We start from the raw sequence: 22,959 nt of genomic DNA, 5'->3' as shown, positions 1-22,959 counted from the left end.
TAACAGAGACTAGGATATCCTTCTCCTGCGGTGAATCTGGAATTTTATGTAACCTAGAAACTTGGAGGCTGTTGCCAGGATTGTTTTGGAATTCAAATGCAAAGCCTAAACTTCTGCTTAAAGCAACCCTGTCACCAACTTCTTCCAATGTCACTAAGGGGCATATTAATAAAGTAGTGAATGTGACATGCACTGCAGGCAAATCTTCCTGCTGTTTGTGTTTGAAATTACAAGGAATTGTTAACCACCAGTGACTGTTTGGTGAATGTCCCATCCCGTACCTCTGCAATACGCCTTTAAAGACTACAGAAGAAGAGAAATACTTCCCTTTCTGGTTGGCAGCATTCTAAAACTTGACTGTATTGCAGATCTTCATCCACGGCTGGAAGCCAACATTTCTCGGGGGTGGAGGGGACGGGGGGGTTGACTACTTAGTCTCCCACCATGCACTATGGTTCCTCCTGTCAGCCCTACATCACTACCGCACACATTCGTGACCTAAGTGTCAGTCAGTGTGAGGGAAGAAAATAGGTCACCAGATGTGACATCTCTTGCCTTGAAGAAGGGACCCACAGGGAAGAAGGGACCCTGTGTGGCCCCGAAACGTCGGCTCATGTTGGATTTCTGTAACATCATTGTCCATTAAAAGGACTCATTCATTTTAACTTATGGAGTGCTGGTGACCTATTTTCTTCAATCTTGTGTTTTGCACAGTGCCATCCGTGAAGTTACTTCGAGCACCATTTATTTGATTGTTGGCCGGGACTGCTGAAAGGTGTGCGGAGGGCACCTCCATCAATTGCATCTGAGTCAGTGTGAGGGAACACAGTGTGAAGCGGTTCCAAGACATTCTGTGTCTCTCCTCTCCAATCACGGAATGTCTTATATTCTTTAAAAAAAAAAAAAATACAAGACATTTTGTAAATGGAGGATAGTGAGGAGGGATGATGTCAGCAGTCCCAGCAGACTCAGAGCTGTGACTCAACACACTATAGCATTCCCATTAGCTCTTTTCATGACAGCTACATAGAAGGTTGTGTAGGGAGATGAAAGGAAGGATGGAGGAGCTGAGCCACCACAGAGAGTATTTAGACGCTCACAGAAGAGGACAGGGGCTACGATATGCAAGAAATGAGCAGGTTGTGCTTTGACTCTTCTGAAGTGCTCAAATTTTCTAACAAGTTCAAAGGTACATTGAAAAATTATATCATACAAGATAGAAAACATAAGTGAACAAAAGTGCATTTCACATTTTGGCCTGGAATTGTTCTTTAATCGTCACAGCAAAGCTAACTTGAAATAAACACATTCCCTAGTGACAATCCAGAATATATGACGAAATACATTCCACACCATCCCAAACAAATCTGAACCGTACATTGCATCTAAGCACACCATGTTTCATTTAAAGTGACATTAAACCCTCAGATTTGTTAACATAAACCAATACTGTAATGTAATCCATGGTTGTTTTCCTTCTCGTTGCTGCTCATTCTTTTAAATCTGTATCTCTTCTCATGCTGGGCAGAACTTCTGTTTTGCAGCAGTCTGCCTTGTCTCTGAAATGGATACATGGAGTCTTTGTGAAGGTCCACAACCTGAGCCAGCACTACAGGAAGAGGCACTCAGCTGCAAAGGGAAGTTCTCCCCAAGCATGAGAAGAGATACAGATTTAAAAGGAAGAGCAGCAAAGAGAAGGGAAACAACCATGGATTACAGTAAGGCACACATTACAGTATTGGTTTATGTTAAAAAATCTGAGGGTTTAATGTCACTTTAAAGGTTACATATTTCTAAAGGCCACTGCAAACATCTCCATCCATAGACCGGGCATGCTATTAAATATTTACAAGACAAGACCCTCATCTTACCTTTTAGGTATGTGATGGCCGCCCCAAGTAATGGTGACCACATATTTCCCAGGGTTCAGGGGGTAATATTCAAACATATACACTCCATCTACGGCCTCCAACTGCTTCACAGGCTCATCCACACCCTCTGCCAAAACATGTCAACACAATGTTAGCTTTATCTGAAAAGCAGCTTGCAGCCACGAAAGAAGAGTAGACAAAATGATATCTCTAAGAAGAAGTGCTGACATTTTCAAACCTCGGACAGGATAACCACAGACTCCAAGATTGTAGATGCTATTGACAAAGCTGGGGATAGGTCTGGAACGTCGAATATTCTCAGCGCTATCAACATCTGTGCAAATTTGCGGTTCACTAAACAGGACATTGTATGGTATCTATACACAGATGTACAGGCTTTCTACTGATAGAGACAAAGACACAGAACACATTGGATACAGCTATCACTATCATGAGATGTCTCAGGAGTTCTGATGTCCCACTAGGGAACAATTAACTGGCTGTCCAGCATTTTACTTGCCGTCATATTTTCATAAATTTTATTATTTTGTTACACCTTTGTGGTCAACAAGGCCAATCTCCTATTAATTTCTGTGGCGAGTTCGTACTTCATGCTTTAGCAGAGTACAAACTTTCCATAGGAATAAAGGAGAGTGCACAGTGCTTTGTAATTCGGACCATATGAAGAATGGAGGTCACACGTGAAACATGAAGGTAAAACAGTGCAGAGCAACCAGTCAGTATAACATGAAAAAATTAACCCATTGGCTGATAAGGGCAATTCTTACAGGTTATACAAATCAACACATCTCAAAATCACCTATTGTGACAAATAAGGTAGGTTAGGGATAATGTGTATGTTGCACCTGGACTGTGGCCCTTCCGGAGTTAAAAAAGATAAAAAAGACAAAGGGTGGAGGCTCTGACTGAGAGGCCATGGGTACGTGACAAAGGGTGGGGCCTGTGAATGAGAGACCACTGGTGCCTGACCAATGGTGTGGGCCTGTGGGAGAGATGCAACAAGTGCCTGACAAAGGGTGGGGCCTCTGGGTAAGTGGCCACAGGAACCTGATAAATCGTGGGGCCTCTCATTGTAAGGAGGAGTTAGACTAGCAATGCAGCAGAAGGAACTATGCTAACCTATCAGACAGTTGAAACTGTTGGCCAGGAAGCTAAAACATTTATGTTCTGGTTCTGCTTAAAGGGCCTCCCATAAAGGAACATTTTGTATTGAAGAATAAGAGTTGGTAGGAAAACTCTTAATCATACATTTTTTTGCCTGTGGACTGCTATGTTGAGATCTGTGTCCCTTGCCTTTTGATACTAATCTCACGTTATATACATGAAGACAGCCAGCACTTTAATGCACAAGATGAAAGCTCTACTGTGGTTTACACATCAGAGGGCTTACATACCTCTTCCTCTAAGTGAAAGGTACAGCTTTCTCCTACAGGAGGTGTTCTGCGAGTCCCTGAAACTTTGATGTGGTTAACACAAATTCTTTAAAGTGCTAGCTGTCTTTATGTATACTGCTACAGAGTACCTCTGAGTTGTCCACCCTCACACAGTACAAGCATTGATAGACATCAACAAATTGTCCACTTATAGATAAATCATGGATGGCAACAGTAACTGCTTAATAACTTAGCGGTGCGTGAATGCCAGGTAATCTTTAAAGTGTAGCAAAGGTAGAACTAGGTGGGCGACTAGGCCCCTGGCTTCTTAAATGTCTTAGCTAAATTGAGTTTGGAACTTTAGCAAGGATATCCCACTGTTTCCATATCTAACAGTTTTAGGTGTTGCCACACACATTTGATATCCTCTTGCACTTTCCATAATATAAAATAAATGAAAGATCCAAAAAGGGACGGTAGGAACCCCTCAAAACAGCCATATCGGGTGTGCAAACTGAGCACATACTGGGGCTCGGTCTGAACCACCTGGCGGTGATACTTGATGAATTCAAAAGTAGTTGAAATTGCCATGTCTATGGCTAGCTTTACAACTCAGCGCACTGACTAATATGTGCATGATGCTACAGTGATTCCAGGGGTTTCCTCCGCTGTAGGCTGCACTGACATACTGACTAATCCGACAAAATATTTGCCTGCATTGTATGTTGATGACACGTGTTCAAAAATTCTAAAACATGTAAGCCTTACAATGCCTCTATAAATAAGTTTAAAAAAAACACAAAAAACAACAACCTAAAATAAATCTGTCCCATTGACAAAAAATGATCTATCCCTCAGAGAACAATAAAACATTATTATTCTAGAGTTTCAACAGACAGCACTTTGTCATGTCCACTCCTTATTCCAAGAGCAGAGAGAAAATAGCTGTGATATCAATTACCTAGACAAGTTATTTTATTTGGCTGCAACAGAGGGGACATTTTTGAATTAAAGTATTATAGTAAATAGACCCCAAGACATTGGGAGTGCTTGCATAGAGTTAAACAATAGCAGACACTTACTTGGCCCCTTCACTGAAACATGGAGGTCACCACTTCCTGCAGTCCTGGTGTCGACCTTAAAATCAGCAGTTTCTCTAATCCGGACGCCTTTGGGCTGCAAGCCACGTCCGCTGGCTCGACAAGCGTTTGGGTTGCAGGCTGTTGACAGGGAAAAAGATAGTAAAACTTACTCAGACATTCAAATACGGATAATACTATCTGTACAATAGCGAAAATGTTCGCCACGCGTCAGATAGGACAGTGCAGGCAGGCATATTAGTCAAAATAGATAAAGCAGGCCTTGGTGAAAGTACGGAATTGTGACACACCACACACAGACTACGAACAGAAAGCTTCTGGGTGTTAGGATACAAACTATTTCACAGGTAGAACAAAATGTAACTAGATGTAAGTTACACTTAATGGGAGATATAGAAGCAACTGTGAACTTGTTTTTGAAGTTGCATGCTCTAGAGCTGCCATACTTCCTTTTATTTCACTACCTGCTGAATTAGCAACTCAAAACAAGCATGCCACCGTAGAATAACCAGGACACCATGGTTTGTATCTCAGCCCAAAGCAAGCCCCAGTAGAAACTGGAATATAAAGGACTACTTAACTTTAAGAGTGAACTTCCCTGCCTATGAATTGCTTTAATATTATGAAAATGTGAAATAATGAAAAGAAAACCTATGGTTTTCATTATGCAACATATATATTGCCATTACACATGCTACGATAAATGGAAAAATAATACTACAATTGCTACGGTTGGACTATGTTGTGACTGCCTAGGTGGGGGATGGAGGGGGAAGTGAAGGACGCTTATGCTTACAACTACAGTGAGATTATGAGCACCACACCTGCAATAAACATTGGGTAATTATGTTATGTTGCATCACCAACTACATGAGATGCTGCAAGGCTGGAGCTGTTCAAGGTGGAACCCAAAATCTAGACTTTATTTAAGTCACTAAGGCATTCTACCACCAGGAACGCTAATGTCTTCCTAGAAGCAAACACCCCTCATTGCATTATTTTGTTACAAGTTTTTGTAATAATACTCAAAAGTACTGAGATATCGTCGAGATGTGCAGGCTTTTTTCCGATTGTCAAAATAATCTTTCTGTACACATGCACATTCGGTCTTTGGAAGAGATTGAGAAGATACCCCTTTGGTGTTGCTCATCTCAACAACAAAAAAATAGCAAAAACATTAGTGATAGGTTGGGAAAATTAGAAAATCCCACCTAGAAATTATCCCCCCAAAAAAGGCCAGTCTGGCTGTATCTGGAGAGGCTACAGAGTGCCCATAGGTATACAACCCATTAATAAATTAAATTATGTTAGGGGACACATTTTACCACACACGTATTAATATGATTAAAGTCTATCGATTTGTCTCTCTCAAAAAGGACCGGAGATAAAACAGATGTCTATAGATGGTCTGTGGGGTCTACTGCAACCAGATTCCAGCTTTCGCTGTATTATAAAGATTAAAATGATAGCTTGAATATAATTTGTCGCTGTTGGCTATGCAAACTTTTAGCCCCACTGTACTTATTGAAGCATAGACAGGAATGAGAAGGGCATGCTGGTAATAAAGTCCTATGACTGAGAGTCACAGATGGCCTCACTGCTTTAAGACATTGGAAAGACCACCAGTTGCGTCCCACTATCCGTCCTCAGCACAAAGACAAAATATGCTTCAGGTACATTATAGCCTAAAGAAAAACTAACACTAGACTAAGAATGTTTCATTAGCAGCTTACAGTGAAACATCTAAAACAGAACCACAAATGGAAATAATGTATATTTACACCAGCAGGGCCTGTAAAATCCAGACAGGAAGCTACAGTCATGTCTACGAGGGGAATGAGCAAAGGGAGAGGGATCTGAGGTCGCCAGCTGATAGAAACAGTAACAACACTTTCAGGGAATACCAGTCTTCACAATGGATGTAACCATGACAAGCATTCAACCAATCTGGGACCTCCGTGGCACCATCTGGAGGCTCAAACAAGGTATGTGTGAATAATTAGCTGACTTATTTTATAGGTATTGCCCTGTGTGGTCCTCTGTGGGAAATGAATGTATAACTCAGCTGAAACTTATTACAGAAGATCTAAAAACTTACTGCTATGAAGAACCACATTAGCAACAGTCCGAAGACAAATATACCAATTACAATGATCTCACATTATTTATTTTACACCCTACGAAATAATATGCTCAATAGACAGTGTAAGGACATGTCTGTCACACGTCTTTCAGCAGCCCGACTTTGATGTCGGCTCTTGGGGAGACAGTATTAAATACTGGGCCTTGCTGAGACTTTTATTAGTATGTTTAGGACCTGTGAAGGATATTGGATGATGGCAACCATCGGAATAATGTGCATTTTGCAGCAAAGGGTATAAAAAGGGTACAAACTGTCCCAGACCCAGCAAGTCTTGACAGTCCAAGAGCATCTGGCGTTCATGTTACCATGGTAGTTCCAATGGCAGTATCTAGGCTTCTGATTGGTGGATACAGAGAATACATTTTGCACATGACGGACTGAGGCATGTAACTATTATTTTGGACACAGACACACACACATAAAAATAAACAAGGGGATGAAATCCAAGCAGCAACCTGCAAACTCTTACCAGCCCTGGCCTGTACACAACTATGAGGCATAAGCTGCGCCGTCCATTATCCCACAAGAGCAGGAGAGATCAGAAGAGGGAAGCAGAGATCTGCAGCAGCAGGAAGGAGGAAGCAGATGAAAGCAAAGCAGTAGAAAGCAAAAAGAGAAATCTCAACAGAGCAAGAAGCCAAGTATCACATCATTGTATAGATCATGAAATATTGCTAAACTAAAAACTGGTAGGATCTCAGGAAGAAGCAGTCAAGCAAATCACATTAACAAAATCATCTCCATCCTCAACCACTGCATATGAAAGTTCCAGCAAATTTGTTTTTTGATCAGTGTACTTTCAGTTTCACCATTTATAGAACAATTGATGCATGATATATACAGTATTGCCAATTATCCCTTATATTCGGAGACAGTACCAGGTTTTTTCTCTCATTTTCATTTAAAATTGTTACCTTTATCACAAGATTGCATAACTGGACTGTATTCAGTTTTTTTTAATCTGTGTCCTTTTGGTGTTTTCATTTAAAGTGGACCTTTTAATGAAAAACAGAAGGTCCGCTTTCTTGCCAACCCCCGCTACCCAAGGAAAACTAGCTGAGAAGAAAAATGATTTCATACCAAAAAACAAACAACAACAACAACAACAAAAACCCTCGGTCCAGATTTCCGCCACTTCTGGCAGGTCCAGGTGACATCCCTGTACCTCAAAACAGCCCCTATAAATACCTCAAACGGTTCCCAGTCCATTGCTGATGTGAATTCCCGTGTCCAAGAGGCAGCCATCTGCTCTTGCTGGAAGAGTTCAAATCTGGGACCAGGATATTTTTTCAGCTTTTGTTCTTGTGAAGTCTTAACTTTCAATTTTATTTTTTTTGTAGCCATTTTCTGTTTGGGCAGCAGGGGGATTACAGTAAAGCCAACCCTCCATTTGAATGAAAGGTCCGCTTAAGGCCTTGTTCACACCAAGCGTGGAGCAGGTGCAGAGCAGAGCCGTTGCAGAACAGATCAAAACTGCGTCCAATGTATTCCAATGGTATTTTTTGCTCCAGTTCACATCGCAGCGTGCAGTTCCAGAGCAGGTGAAAGAACTGCAGCAAGCCCCATTTTACCTGCTCTGGAACGCATGCAAACGCATCAAAAACGCATGCAAATGCCTGGAACGCACTGAAAGCCCATGTTAAACTAAAAAAAAATAATATATTTTTTTTTAACCAAAAACGTCCAGGAACGCATCAAAAACACGGCACAACGCACTGCGTGTGCAGAAACCTGAGCAGATCTGCTCTGCATTTGGTGTGAACAAGGCCTTACTGTTGTGCCAGAGTTGGCAACTTAGGAGGGTCAGCAATCTGAGCAATTTGGCTCTGAAATGCTTTGCACAGTGCTGACAGTCTAACCCTGTGAACATGCTTACAGGAGGGGAAAGCACATGGATAACTATGGCTCCTTTGTTGTCCAATAACAAGCTGGGGTGGGTCCAAAACCAAACAGTATTTGTTAACTGTACTGTAGTCTACAGGAAGGTCCAAGTAAAAATATATGGCTGTATTTCCCAGTAAGCAAGTTTATTGTATCTGTACGTATAATGAGAACCAATACCACGCTATGCAGCAGTTCACAATATATCGATATACTGTATACAGTTTTATGTATCGTAAAGGCTAAAGCAGTCTTGACATCCCTTCAAAGCTTTGCCAGTAATGACATCCCTAACACTTCATTTCCTGTTCACTGGAGCTACAGAGACTAAAATCTTTGCAATGCAACAGTGAAACCTGCTAATCTGACTGCTACGGAATAGCTTTGAGTTAGCACTTTGCTAATGCCCCAGTTCATCTTTTTTTTTTTCTATAGATATTTAACTATTACAGAGTCCTCCCTAAATGTTGGTCCTTAGACATGCAAATTTTCAGATTCAGGTTTGAAGGAAGCTATTAAACTGATTTGTGGAAAACAGTGCACAGGAGTTTTATACAAAACTTTGATACTTACGTTCCCCAACGTTGACCACATAAGGACTTTTAGGTATTGCTTCCCCACCAAATGTGACACTGACAGAATGAGGTCCAGGCTTTACTGGCTTGTAGGTGCATCGAAATACACAATTTCCTTTATCTTCAAGGGCAATATCCACAGTATTGTTTCTCCCCTGAGGATCGGTCACTTCTATTCCGATATCTCCAACACCAGCACCTACAGGGGAAGAATATATTGTAAAAGGTTTAAAAAGCTGAACTCTAGGTAGATAATAAAAAAAAGACTCACCAATTCAGTTAAGTACTCATTAAAAAAGCATTGCATGTTTTTTTAAAATTAATTTAACTGGTCTAAGTACATTAATGTATTTTTATATTAGCTTCTTGTAGTCCTCTACACAACGGGCCTAGGAGAGGGAGGGACAGGCAGTTGGACTTAACTACAGTGCACAGATTTGTCAGTCTAACACAGGGAACTTTAGTTTTCTGTCCCAGGGTGACAAGGCTCACTCTGTATACCCCAAGCCAGGAAGTGTCTGGATTACAGAACCCATTTTACCTTTTTTCCCCATCTTTATAGGCAGGAGGCGTGCTCAGGGGAGTAACCACAAATCATGGGCTTCCATAGCAAAAGTTGGATGGGGACCCCCAGAGAACATCAGCTGCCTTCTTAGGTTTGAGCTTTTTAACCGAGGTGATGCGCTGGGATTTTTTACTGCTTCAGTAAGGCTGCATTAAAGGGTTATTAAACCCTCCAGTTTTTTTTGCATATATCTACTACTAGCAAGCAGTAGATATATGCAAAAAAAGTAAAAAAACAAACAAACCACCTTTTAAAAACAGGTTAAAACTTACCTGCGTCTTCGCCACGCGCTTTCTATGGAGCAGCGTGCACCCACACAGACTCCGTGGGACATCAGAGAAGAGGACAGAGGAGTTAGCGCTGGATCAGAGACCGGCACCAGTGCTGGAGGGACAGCTGAAAGGGGCAGTAAGGAAGAAGATGATCGAATGAAGAGGCATCATTTAAGGTAAGTCCTGACATTAACATTGGGTGGTGGTGGTGGTGGGGCGATAGCCTTTAATGTTACTTTAAGTGAGCAGGCTAAATTTCAGAGTGGCTGGACCGTAGTAGAAGTTCTGAGGGGGGAAAGAAACAAAAACGACATGACTCTCACCAAGATCCTGATGACTCCTCATAAGCTTTCTTCTAAACTGTGGACTTTACAGTTTTATTTGCCTCAGTGGTCTTCTTGATGCCCCTTTCCCCGCCACCACGATGAGGCCCTATAGCAGCTGGTGGGCTTCTATGCCTATAGTTATGCCACTAGATGTTCTGTAGAAGTAAACTGGACAGGGCTAAACACTGCTTGAGATGATGGACAAAACCTTATGAACTCAGAGAATTTCTGAAAGGATAGACATTTGTTTGTTGGCACTTGATCGAACTGATAAAATACTTTGATTGGTATACTTAACTGGCCAAGAAGGCAAATAAGAGAAGCCCATTGTTAGGGTTTACATAACTTTAATTCATACCATTGCAGCAATTGTAGCCTCAAGACAGCTGACAACTAGACGTTTTTACAATGGCATTCTATATATATTATAAAGTATATATTTCCCTCAGTAGAGGATTTCATTAACACCACAGTTGGCTCAGTCAGGTTAAATGTATTGATTAAAAAAAAGTCTAACATTTAAATTACAATATGTTAAAAATCAACATACAGTATAAATAAAAAGATGACATTTTAAGCTTAAAGTGCCTCTATGCGGAAACTATTCTGAAACACAGCATGTGACATTTCGCATGTCTCCCTGCTAAATGCTCTGATATGCCAGTTATGGTCCGGATAGTGATTGCACTGTATGAAACCTTGCCTGGAGTAATTAAATAAGCAAACAGCAACTCACAAGAGTTCTACTGTAGCCAATGAATTCTTAGGCAAATTCCAAAGGTTGAACTTCCTATATTAAAAAAAAGAGGGTGTGCAGATGTGATATCCAAACATTTAAGGTCTTTATTTTCTGAAATGTGTGCTCGGGGATAAATCTATAAATAACATCTCTGGTGAAAAAAACAAAAGATGAGAACTCTTGATAAAGAATTTAACTATGGAATTCTTGGATCCCCAGAGTATATTTAAAGCATTGCCATTTGGCAGGTTCAATAGACAATTAAAGTGTGTCTAGACCAAGAACAAAAATATCATATATTGCAGCTTATCGGTCATTTGCTGTGGTGCCTTAGTTTCTTTTTTGTAGGATTTCCCCCTTTATTTCTACTTGGTGATCCTGCCAGTAATACACGAAGGCAGCCTTTCTCAACCAGGGTGCCTTTTGTCTTCATCAGGGGTCGCTCAACATTTTTACACAGTGTCATGCCTCTGATGTGAAAAGGGCTTCTTATGTGATGAGGGCTCCTACAATGAAAGGGAGCTCCTATTGTAAAGGGGACTCTGAAATTAAAAGGGGTGGGAGGTCCTGATGTGAAGGGGCTGCCCTATTGTGAAGAGGGAATCCCACTTTTTTTATGTGTGTGCTTTTCTGTGGGGTCACCCCTTAACATCCATACCAAACCCTATTTTGGATCAGGTATGGGTTGGAGTCTGGTATAGATTTTGGAGAGACCACGTTATCTTTTACATTTACTCATATACAGTTTGTACAATTTTGATTTTAAAGGGTGCTGCGACTGAAAAAGAGTTGAGAAGCTGCATAGGGCGACAATGCTCACTGGCCGTACTCTATCTGCGGAGGAACAGCTTTGTCCCCCTAGGACAGAACTATGACTTCTTCCTTTCTTCTACAAAAAATTGGAGGGGGGCGCCATTTTGTAGTCCTTCGAGAGAAATGGGAACAATGTAACTGATATGAGTGCAGTGGAGGCACAGAGCACAGGAAGTTATCAACTCACAAGACTTCTAGCAAGATCAACAGGTATCGTTTGGATTAGAGATAAACAGACAAAATAATAGTATATTTACCAGATCAAAAGGAAGCAAACAAGAGAAGTATATTGTTTAGGTTTACATACACTGTAAATTCTAACTGCTAATCAGGAGAAATAGAAGAAAGCAGAAAACCATTCCCAATACTGAGCCTGGCCACTCTGTCAGTATCGATTATGGCGGTTAACCGTGATTTTACACACAAAAGCAGTTTATGTTTGCACAGTGCTCGACGTCAGTCTGCGGGGACACTGTGGTGTAGACACTGGAGGAAGCATCAGCAGCTTCCATCCTCAGTGCTCATAGAAGAAAGCGCACCAGTGTTTTGCTTGGCTCAGCAACGCTAGACGGTGCTCAGTGGAATAAGAACATCCTTTGTGTTTTTCTGTTCTAAAATTAGCAGCACAGGAGGAATTGGCTAATATTTCAAGCCAGGCTCTATTACCAAAGCAATCGTATTAGCTAAACAGAGGAGCGTGGAAAGACTAACACAAAGTGACATATGAGTGTAATTATACCCACACTAGGACATAAGTCATTTTCATTTTCTCCCTTGCAAAACTATAATGTTTAGGTATTAACACTACATGCATGGTATCATTACACACACACAGAATAATACCCAATACCAGACCACTTTCAAAGCATTTTACATTCTACAGCGTGCCCTGCGTTTTGGACAGAATTCATGGACAGAAAACATGTCTAACAGGTTAGATGAATACTGAAATATTTTGTAACACTAGGAACATTAAAGAGCAACTCTGGGCAACAACTGGCCTCACTCAAACTGAAACTGTGCAAGTAGAGCAAAATTATTTCACACAATGTAACATAATTGGGGTTTTATAAAATTTTGACCATGATCCATTGCTAAAGAGTAAAGTGTCTACATATGGGACTGCAGCCCCTTGCCAATTATTCCTGTGCAATATCCCTCCATAATCATAATGAACATACGTATTAAGATGCTACATATGTAGTACAACCCGTAGGACCTCAGGTGGCAGAGTTGGCAACTTTGAAATTCAGAGCTTTAGGAGACTGGATTATTGAAGACCATAGGGGAACACAGTATAATGGATCAGTACCGATATGAAAATTACAGGCACTGTACAGGAAGACTGTATCAAAGATCTACTTAGATGACAGTGTTTCAACTTAAATTGGAGTGTACTTGTCATGAGGGAAAGATAGATGGATGATGAAGACAGCAACTGTGAGAACAACAAATTATACGCACTTAAAAGGAGAACTATGGGTTGTCGGCCTAGAACTATGAGGTGAGTGAAAAGCACTCACCTCATAGTTCTCCTTTAATCTGCAGCTACAGTTCTGAAGATGATATGAACAGTTCAATACATTTTGATTAGCTTGTAGTTTAGGCTAATCCTCATTCACGTCCCCACCATTGTTTCCATGCTATGGGTAGTGACCAAATACAAATGGGGAAAACCAAGGTTTGGGTTCAAATTTCTAGGATGAACGTACAAAGTAATCCAGGGGCAATTTGATGTTTAGCAGATGCTTATTTGACTCAAGAGGGGTAATTATTATTATTACTACATAGTATTTATATAGCGCCAAACAGTTTGTGCAGCGCTTTACAATATAAGGAAGACATTACAGTTACAATACAATTCAAGACAAGATGGTAAAAGGGCCCTGCCCCTGAGGGCTTACAATCTAAAAGAGGAGGGGGAAATGATACATGAGGTAGCTGTGGGAATGAATTATGTGAGAATGTGAAGGTTCAGTGGTTAGGTTGAGGTGGGATAGGCTTCCCTGAAGAGATGAGTTTTTAGGGAACGCCTAAAGGCAGTCAAGGTGGGAGATAGACGGACAGGTTGGGGTAAGGAGTTCCAGAGGATGGGAGAGACTCTAGAGAAGTCCTGGAGGCGAGTATGGGAGGAGTGGACAAGGGAGCTGGAAAGCAGGAGGTCAATGGATGAGCGGAGGGGACGTTTAGGGTGATACTTTGAGACAAGGTCTGAGATATATCCGGGGGCAGAGTTGTGGATGAGAGTTGTGGTGCCTTGAGCAAGTTTCAGGGTTAATGCTTTACTTACGTTTGGATTTGCATAGAAGTCGGATCTCTACGTGTCTTTGAGGTTTTTTTTTTTAGAGTAGAAAATCATGTGTAATGCATTATGTGTCAGAGAAGCACTGTTGCTCTCTGTACGGAAGCAGTGGTCTCTCTGTAGTGTTCTATTCACAGCTAGAGCCCAGCAATCAACAAAGCTCTTGCATCTTGCTGTGACTAAGTGGGGGTGTAGCAGACCATATCAGAGAAATTGCTGCTTTCACACAGAGAGCATGGGTCCTTGTTTGCACCAAAGTATAGGACACATTGCTTTCCACTCTTCTTGGGGCTGCTTTACAAAGAAAAGTAATGCTAAGACACTGAAAACATAGACAGCATTTCCCTGCACACTAAAATTATATAAAGCATACGACCTAAAACTTCAACTGGGCTTGAATATTAAAGGTACTCCAAGAAAGTGCAAATGGGAGGCACCCTCAGGCAAACGCTAGGAAAAATACATGCCAGCCGCTAGGGAAGGAGATGAAAGATGAGTTGAGTTGCAATATTGTAAAGCTGTTACGAGGCCAGAAATTAGAAGGGTGTTACAAAGTGGCCAATGGCAGTATTTCTCTGGACTAAGCACCTTTTGGGGAAACACTCTTGCATAGTATACATAACAATAAAAATAATTCTGGAGCCATGCCACAACTTCAGAGCTTTGATAAACATACAAATAAGAGAGGAATTAAGAACAGAGCAATACACACCTGCAGTATAAATGTCGAAGTAAGTGGGTTTATTGGCATTGTTACCAGTTGCCTCCAATCCAGGGCCTTTAGCTGTCACTTTACTGGCGTCTCCCTGAGCCTTCTCAACATTCACTTCAAATGGGCTCTTTGAAATGTGCTGACCGGCAAAGAGCACAGTAACCTATAAAACACAACATAAAACACAAGGAGTTTGGGAAGCGTGCACGGCTCAGAAATGGGTTTAACTTGCAACAGATTCAAGTGTGGAGTGTTAAAAGATTGACACTGCCATAAAACTGGGGTGGGCCGATGCCTGTCTTGGCTTGTTAAGTGTTATAGTTCCCAAAATGAAGATCAGTTTAGCACCAAAGGCTTCCAGATAGATTACACATATTCATTTCTTTCAAGACGTGTCTGGGTCTATGATAAAATAACTTTTTATATACGTGGGAGAACCTTGAATCAAAGATGATCTTGTAAAAAAAAAAAAGTGATGTAATTCTGCAAAGTTGTCAGGCAGCCCATCTCACAAATGTCGACACACAGCAAAAAATGTAAAAGATGGCTTTGGGGAAGCCTTATGTCATGGCTGGACTGCCTGTGTCAACAACTTGTTAATGACATCAGCTTCACAACCTATATCTGCCGTGAGCCAAGTAAGTCTAAGCAGAGACTTCTAGGATGATGGATGGCTTATAAAATGACTTGGTTTTAGGGGGTCCTTCCGACCAAAATCACTTAAGATGCTGCTAAACCTTTTTAATACGGCAATGAGTAACGTACAAAGTACAAAAAACCTGGAGCAACCAATCAGAATCCACCACTCACTCGTCTGGTTCAGCTACTGAAAGTCATTCTTTACCATATTAAGAATCAAGAAGTGCAGAGGCTCCCGAAGACGGAGTGATTTTCTCATACAACCAGTTACAATCTGATTGGGAAACAATCCTATGTTTACAGGGCCTTAAGACATGACTTGAGTAAGTTCTAGAAGCACTCTTGGCAATATCAAATGTGCCAGAAACATACAAGAATGAAGTTTTGCTTTAACAAGTTCAAAGTTTGAAACCTTTAATGGAGAACTCCACTGATAATGTACATACTATGACTGCCACACCAACTATTCAATAATGTAATTTAGTTAAAGGTTTTTAGCAAAAATAAACACTGGCCAAAGACCAGACCATTACAGAGCGCTGCCCCCAAGGGACAAATCGTAGGTTTACCAAGCTGTAACGTTTGGGCAAGTGTACTTAAGAGAGATGGGATTAGTGTTAGTCAGTTCAAGAAGCAGTGCAACATCAATCTGAAGTTGAGTAATGTTTTAGAGGCATGTCCCTTTAATCCCTTTAAACCAGACCCTTAAAAGAAAAAGCTGTATGCATATTTTCAGACAAAAAGGTCCCTTAATCTGCTTAATGCTTACGTGGATGCCTAATGGGGATTTAATTACTGACATTATCGCTGGATCATGGATACTTAGTGTTTTTCAGCTGGTGCCAGGTTTTGTAGCATTCATCGCCAAGAAATTAGGTATATTTTTCTTTAGGCATTTTTATGCTACTCATTACTTGTGCAAATACTTCTAAACTGCTGAGCATGTCAACCACATGTTTCTTGTAACTCTCCATAAAAAACGTATTCTTTAAGCTAAGCAGAGTGACAAAGGTGTATACAGTATTTATAAAAGGTACTAATGATTGATTCACTGATCATCTACAACATTTTCGCTGTCAGACAACTGTTTAAAGACACGTTAATAAGGTCCATCTAATGGCCAGGTTCGTTGATGCAGCCGTCAGAGTGAGCCCATTTCACTGTTATTTACCATTTATCTCTTTTTCATACTCTTCATGGAGAAATTCCGGTCTTGGGTAACATTTATCGGCTTTGAATCCTGTCAGACATTCACCATTTTCAAATAGTAAACTTCTACAGAAGACCCACCGGCACTTGGCCGCTGGTGCACGTTTGACACCCAGGATTTTAGCAGACAGATCTTGCTTTATATGCTAGTACTGGAGGGATGAATTTCCTTTTATTACAAGAAAAGGGTGGTTTAAAAATGGGCTTTAAATGGCTCCTGAGTGTTCTAAAAACTATGATTTCATCCATCTAGGATCTTTTCTTTGGACAAAATTGTCTTTTTTTCCACACAAAAAACTACCAAAACACACCAAAGGTAAAACAAAAAACCAACAAACCTAAATACACACTCCCAGAACAAAAACACTCTAAATAAAAGCAAATAATACCAAGCAAATTTTGCCTAAGCATCTCAGTGAGCAAAAAGTCAGAATTTCTACTTTGCTAATGAAAAATGGGCAAAGTGATCCCTTAAGAAAATTCTTTGTGATAAAACCAGTGGTGGGAGGAGGGAGCCTGTGACATCACTTAGCTTGGTCACACCATCACCAGGGGATGGAATTAAAGCTTTCTGTGCAATTATAATGACAGAAAATGGCATGAGTCGCATGGGCCACACTAAAGAGGAACTTTGCCTATACTTTCAAAACAAAACAACAAAGACACATTTAGAAATATTTAGTAATGACAATCTACAAACGCATGCTTCTAAATAATTGCCAGCTTTTTAATCTTTGTATACCTTGTTTTTCTTTTCTTCTCCAGTCTTCTTCTAACACTTGCCATTTTAACTAAGGGCAGGTTACTAGATCTCCCTTTACGTCCTGAACTCTGGCACATGCGACTAGGACACGTGACAATGCACATCATCTCAGGGGAGGAAACTGCCTTTCCCTGAGATCTCGTGCGATTACATATGAGATTTCCCAGGAATGCTCTGCTGATGTAACCCTCCCAGGATGCAACACTTGGGCACATTACATCACTTTTGCCAAACCAGCAAGTAGATAACAAGAAGTTGTGAGAAAGATGAAAACATGTTTATTTAACTAGTGAATGTAAGATGATTTCATATTAGCATGCGGAGCTGCATGCTGCTGTGATTTTTAACAAAGCAGATAGTATTGTCCATCTGCGCCACCTACACTAGTTACTATTTCAGCGCAAATCAGACATTGGTGTGGATACCGAGCCTCATTAGCAAAGGAATTTTGACAGTTTTTAATATAGAAACCCTGCACTACTCTTCTAACCTGAGAAAAATAGAGTTAATTCCCACCCACAGAGCTTTCTGATGCTGGTAATAGTTATGCACCTGGATATGTGAATGTGTTAACTGTTTTATGTAGTTTTGTGTATATGAATAAATTGTGCTGATAATAAAAAAGAGCAACTTTTCCTACAATTATACCATGTTACATATATTGTCAGTACGGAATAGTAAAGATCAGAGGTAGGCAACCTCGGCACTCCAGCTGTTGTGGGACTACAAGTCCCACGAGGCACTGCAAGACTTTGCCAGCCAAAGGCATGAAGGTATTTGTAGTCTCTACACAGTGCCGAGGTTGCCTAACCCTGGTATAGATCAATAAAAATAATGAACGGCGTGTTTACCTTGTGCATACCAGTCACTTTGGGAAAGTACTCCACGGAGAAGGTCTTGTTCTTGTCATTGTTGCCTGTGACCTTGGCCTTCACAAAGACAAGCACAGGTTAATAGCTAAACTGGTAAGCGGCATTATTAGAATACTGTACATATTTGGCATAACTGCTACCCTGCAACACAATTACATCACTGAAAAAAAAGACAGCTGGGTTTTTTTCATTAAAACATAATACAGGCTGACAGAAGAGTTAGCGGTGGGAGGAGAAGTGGGGCCATTCAATTTCCTTGCACAAGTATCTATGAGCAAACCACAAAGAATACTTTTTAGTGGTCAGGTTATTAACATTCCTTGCAAATGCGTTGCTAAAGGTTACAGCACATACTTTGAGCATTGCTCTTCACCTAATTAAATAAGCCTGTATACATTGCAGTATGTATAAACTGTGACATTTACATGGCAAGCTACTTCTTGCTTCTACATGCCAAACACACTGGGGACATTTATCAATTCTACTGCATGGCAAACCAGTGCTAAAGGAAGGGGGATGCAGTGAGACAATTTGTGAGACAGATTTATTACAAGGTTACATAAGGAGTCATAAGTTCTTTGCTTAGCTGCTCTTTAGTAGCACTATGACAGAATAAAAACTGACCCTGACCACATCTTAATTATGCGACTGTTTACACTGAAAATCTGTCTCATCTTCAGTAATAAATCTGTCCTAAAACTTAGCAAACTGTCACATTTGGCTGCCTAGGGATACAAACACACAGACCTGTAAACCTGTCCCAGAGACTTTTCTGAAGGCGAGGCAGTCTGATTTCCCACTAATTGTGTTGCTAATGTGTTTGATAAGTGTCCTCCATTGAGACACTCCACCCAGCCATCCCATTCCTTCCTCATGCCCTACCCAAATCCAACCATATGACCTCTTCTAACCCTCTTCACACCCAAAAGTAATCTGAACCACAGTCTTGACTACGGAAAATCATATTTCCAATGACCTTTGAGGCTTGCACTGCCTGCTTGCAGACGTCGCAAGGTTGGAAGTTGGAACCCCTTCCTTTTCTTTATTTTTTTCTGTTTGAAGTCAGTTGAATGCTAAATCCTTTGGTGTTCGCTATATGCACATTTGTACTGTGTAACTATGGGTCAATTTTAGACCATGTTAAACATAAAGTTAATACATCTACTGAACCAAAAAAAGTATATGTATTATTGTGGATTTTATAATGGCCATTTATACCTTTCTTCATGTATTGTTAAATACAACCATCTCTGCAAGTGGATGCTAGATATTGCATCTGGTTCCCTTCCAGTAAGCAATAATGTTGCTTGACAAGTACCATTAAATATAGACATTAACTTAATAAGCAACTGTGAACAATAGAACAAGCATTCCACTGTTTCTAACAACTGTAAAAGCAAGGTAGAATCCCAAGCAGAAATACAGATGTGTGATCTGAGTGCAGCCCAGAGTGATCTGGAATATACTTCAGAAAGTTATGACAAACTGCATACAGCTTTGACACAACACATCTGCCATGACATTTTCTTTACAAGACTTCCATGTGAAGCCCAAGAACACCAACCTCTTCTCTCAATCCTTCAGGGTCCTCCACAAAGACAAGGACCTCCCCTTGTCCAGCGCTGATGGTTTCCACAGTGAATGGTGCGGGTCTTTTCACCATGTTCCCAGTTGGCTCAACACCTGTAAAAATATTAAATATAAATACACTTTGGTCATGGACGTCATAGAACATTGGCACTCTCCACTTTTTTGCTATGAGACAAAACACACACAAAGAATGTGCAGCGAGATGTGAATGAAAGGGTAGAACATTTGACAACCTTCCTAATTCTGCTTTAGTTTTGGCTTTTTTTCTATTAGTGGAGCTTTTCTGAAGAAGACAAGCAGGACAGTGACCGAGCACCTTCTAGCAGTATGGTACCATATATAATTGCACTTATCTCACCCCCAGCACATTCAGTATAGGTTTTACTTGCCTACAAACTGGCCTTTCCAAAACCGTCACTGGGTGGTCTGCCCTGTGCCACTGACCATCTATGATGGGGGCTGTGGGTCATTTGGGGGGTGTTTGTAATGTCCTAGAATTTTCATTTGATATGTTTAAACAGGAAGCAATGGAACCAATTTTTTCAAAAATGTTTAGTCTTTTTTTCCTTTATATAGTGAAATATAAAAACCCCAGTGGTTATTAAATACCATCAAAAGAAAGCTCTGTCCAACTCAAAAAATTATATAACATTTATTTGCATACAGTTGTATTACCAAAGTAATTGTGAGTCAAAATGTCACAGCACTGAAAACTGAACAATGGCGGAGACAGGAAAAGGGTGCAACATGATGGTATTGAGGTGGTTAATAACGAAAAATAAAACTTTAAAGAGGGCAATACCTACCTTCTCTACCCTCCTTATCGGAGGCATATTAGTTTAAAACCTCAGTGGCATACCTAGTGCATAAAATGTTTTTAAACCCTACACCCCCCGCCCCCCTCCTAATTGTTAAGATTATTGCTACTAAAAATCATGTAATGTAATGTAATGAATACATCCAAAAATCAAATGCAGAAAGTTCAGCAGTCAAGTGTATGTAATGAACAGCACAGGTAACGGAGTACAGAGGACAGATCAACACCTGGGGTATGCATTGTGCACAATAGTCATTGTATTGGCCCCTTACGTTGGTCAGCAGGGAAGTGGCCCTTTGCACTGGCGGTCAGCGGGGAAGTGGCCCTTTGCACTGGCGGTCAGCGGGGAAGTGGCCCTTTGCACTGGCGGTCAATGAATGAACATCCCCTTACAATTGTGATGAGTAAAGTAGTAGCCCCTTACATTGATGGTCACTGGAGATTTAGCCCTTTACACTGGTCATTGAAGAACAACCTATATTTGTGGTCAATAGTAAATTGCCTCTTTATATTGGTGGTTAGTGGGAGCTCAGCTAAATACATTATGGGTGTCACACTATACTGCTCCCACACTGCTTTTGGTGGCTCTGCTGAGTGCTATCCCTGACTTTATTAATGACATTCCTTCGAATGGTTCATAAATCATCTACGTAAGCTCTACACCCCAGGTCAGACTGCTTCTACCATACTACATTGTTTCCCACCCAGTGTGCCACGGTTACTCCTCATGAATGACAGAATATGACTGCTTGGTGGTCAGACCATTTGCAAACACGGGATCATTGTGAAATGTTAGCTATACACTTTAGAACACAGCAGAATGGCGTGCTTTCAAGCTACATAGTGGTAAAAAGGTGGTATAGCATGCAATTTTACAAAGAAACGTAGATCCTTATATAACCCAACATTACAAGCAGCCTAGTCACCAAAATAAAAATCTCCCCTTATATATTTTCTCACTAGGGCTTAGCAGCAATGGGTGTGCTAATGAAATGTTTCACACCGTTCTGTCACCACGCCTGTGTCTTTGCAGGATAAAAATGTCTCCTTAGGATTAGAGTGATCATGAAGCTCTCCAATATAAGATGATAATTTGCGTGTTTACTCAAAACGAACATAATACATGAACATGACAGAGCAGCACATAAATCTAGTCTGCAAGGGCTGTATTTACCAGTAAGTACTTAATTGGATATATCAATAGCTAAAGAAAACAATGCTACTGGCTTCATTACTTTCATAAAAAGGATTTGGCAAAGTATTGCATAATTTTTTTTTTTTTTTTTTTTTTAAAGCCCCAAAAACATGCAACTATTACAATCACATTTGCTGTTAGGAACCATGACGTGCCTTAAAATAAGTCTACACCCCTTACAGCATATTATAGCATTAATCACACGCTAAGAATCAATGTAGGCACATAGGGGTCTGTTTATAAACAAAGCAGTAAAAGAAAATGGCAACCAAAGTTTAGATACTGCCACCAGTGAACAGGTTTCTTCTTTCATTCCCTGCAACAATTAGACTGGGAATCGGCACAAATTGTCGGCATTATATAAATTCTGGATAATAATAATAATGTTATTACTCTTTTTCCCTTTTCTTTTCTACAGATTATTAACATAAATATGGTGACTAAGAAGAAGAGTCACCTTTATTCAAATGTGCTTGCAAATTTAAACTCAAGCAAATAAAATCTCTAAACAGGCCTTTCTCAACAGAGCAGCTAGGCATAGGCCGGTAAACATGTGAAAAAGGTACCTAGAGTTACATCTGCTTAAAAAATAAATGTACTAAAATTAGGGATGCATGGAAACCGTACTCGTACTCGCCCAAATGCTCCGATACCTAGCCCGATACTTGAGTTTCTGATTGCGACGAGGGAGCATGGAGTCAGCTTCCCGGCCTATCAGGACGCCGGGCAGCGTATATTGACTCGCTGCACAGCTTCTTGATTGGTCAGGAAGCTGGTCAATCAGGAAGCCGGGTGCCGTGTAATGACGTGGCGCCTGGCTTTCTAAATGGCTGGGAAGCCGGCTTCATGCCCCCTTGTCACCTAGTGATGAGAATCATGGAGATGACTTCCCAGCTAATCGGGAAGCCAGGAACCGCGTCATTACACGGCACCCGGCTTCCTGATTGGCCAGCTTCCCGACCAACCAAGAAGCCGGGCAGCGAGTCATTACACGGTATTGGCGAGTACCGGAAAACAAATACAGTACTCGATACCAAAAAAACGGTATCAGTGCATCCCTAACAAAAATACTATGGGGTATATTTATAAAAGAGTGAATGCAACATTCACTGCAGGTACATCTTGCTGGTACATGTGTTTCAAACTCCAGTGACTGATTCGCCTGCAGTGAATGTCACAGC

At 40.8% G+C, this 22,959-nt stretch overlaps 1 protein-coding gene across 5 annotated transcripts in view; it reads right to left on the bottom strand.

Annotated features, from left to right (window-relative positions):
- Positions 1-22,959, bottom strand: part of FLNB (filamin B) — a 198,609-nt gene that overhangs the window by 83,780 nt on the left and 91,870 nt on the right. For all 5 annotated transcript variants that reach the window (XM_018562459.1, XM_018562460.1, XM_018562461.1 and 2 more), the window contains exons 5-10: positions 19,741-19,859; positions 18,156-18,233; positions 14,694-14,856; positions 8,963-9,163; positions 4,348-4,485; positions 1,872-1,998 (exon numbers count right to left, since the gene is read on the bottom strand). In XM_018562459.1, the coding sequence (XP_018417961.1) occupies positions 1,872-1,998; positions 4,348-4,485; positions 8,963-9,163; positions 14,694-14,856; positions 18,156-18,233; positions 19,741-19,859 (826 nt within the window). The remainder of the gene's footprint in view (positions 1-1,871; positions 1,999-4,347; positions 4,486-8,962; positions 9,164-14,693; positions 14,857-18,155; positions 18,234-19,740; positions 19,860-22,959) is intronic.

The sequence above is a fragment of the Nanorana parkeri genome, unplaced genomic scaffold, assembly GCF_000935625.1.
Source record: "Nanorana parkeri isolate BGI_ZX_2015 unplaced genomic scaffold, ASM93562v1 scaffold578, whole genome shotgun sequence".
NCBI classification, from domain to species: Eukaryota; Metazoa; Chordata; class Amphibia; order Anura; family Dicroglossidae; genus Nanorana; species Nanorana parkeri.
The sequence above is the reverse complement of the archived record's forward strand: the minus strand, read 5'-3'. Positions and strand labels throughout refer to the sequence as shown.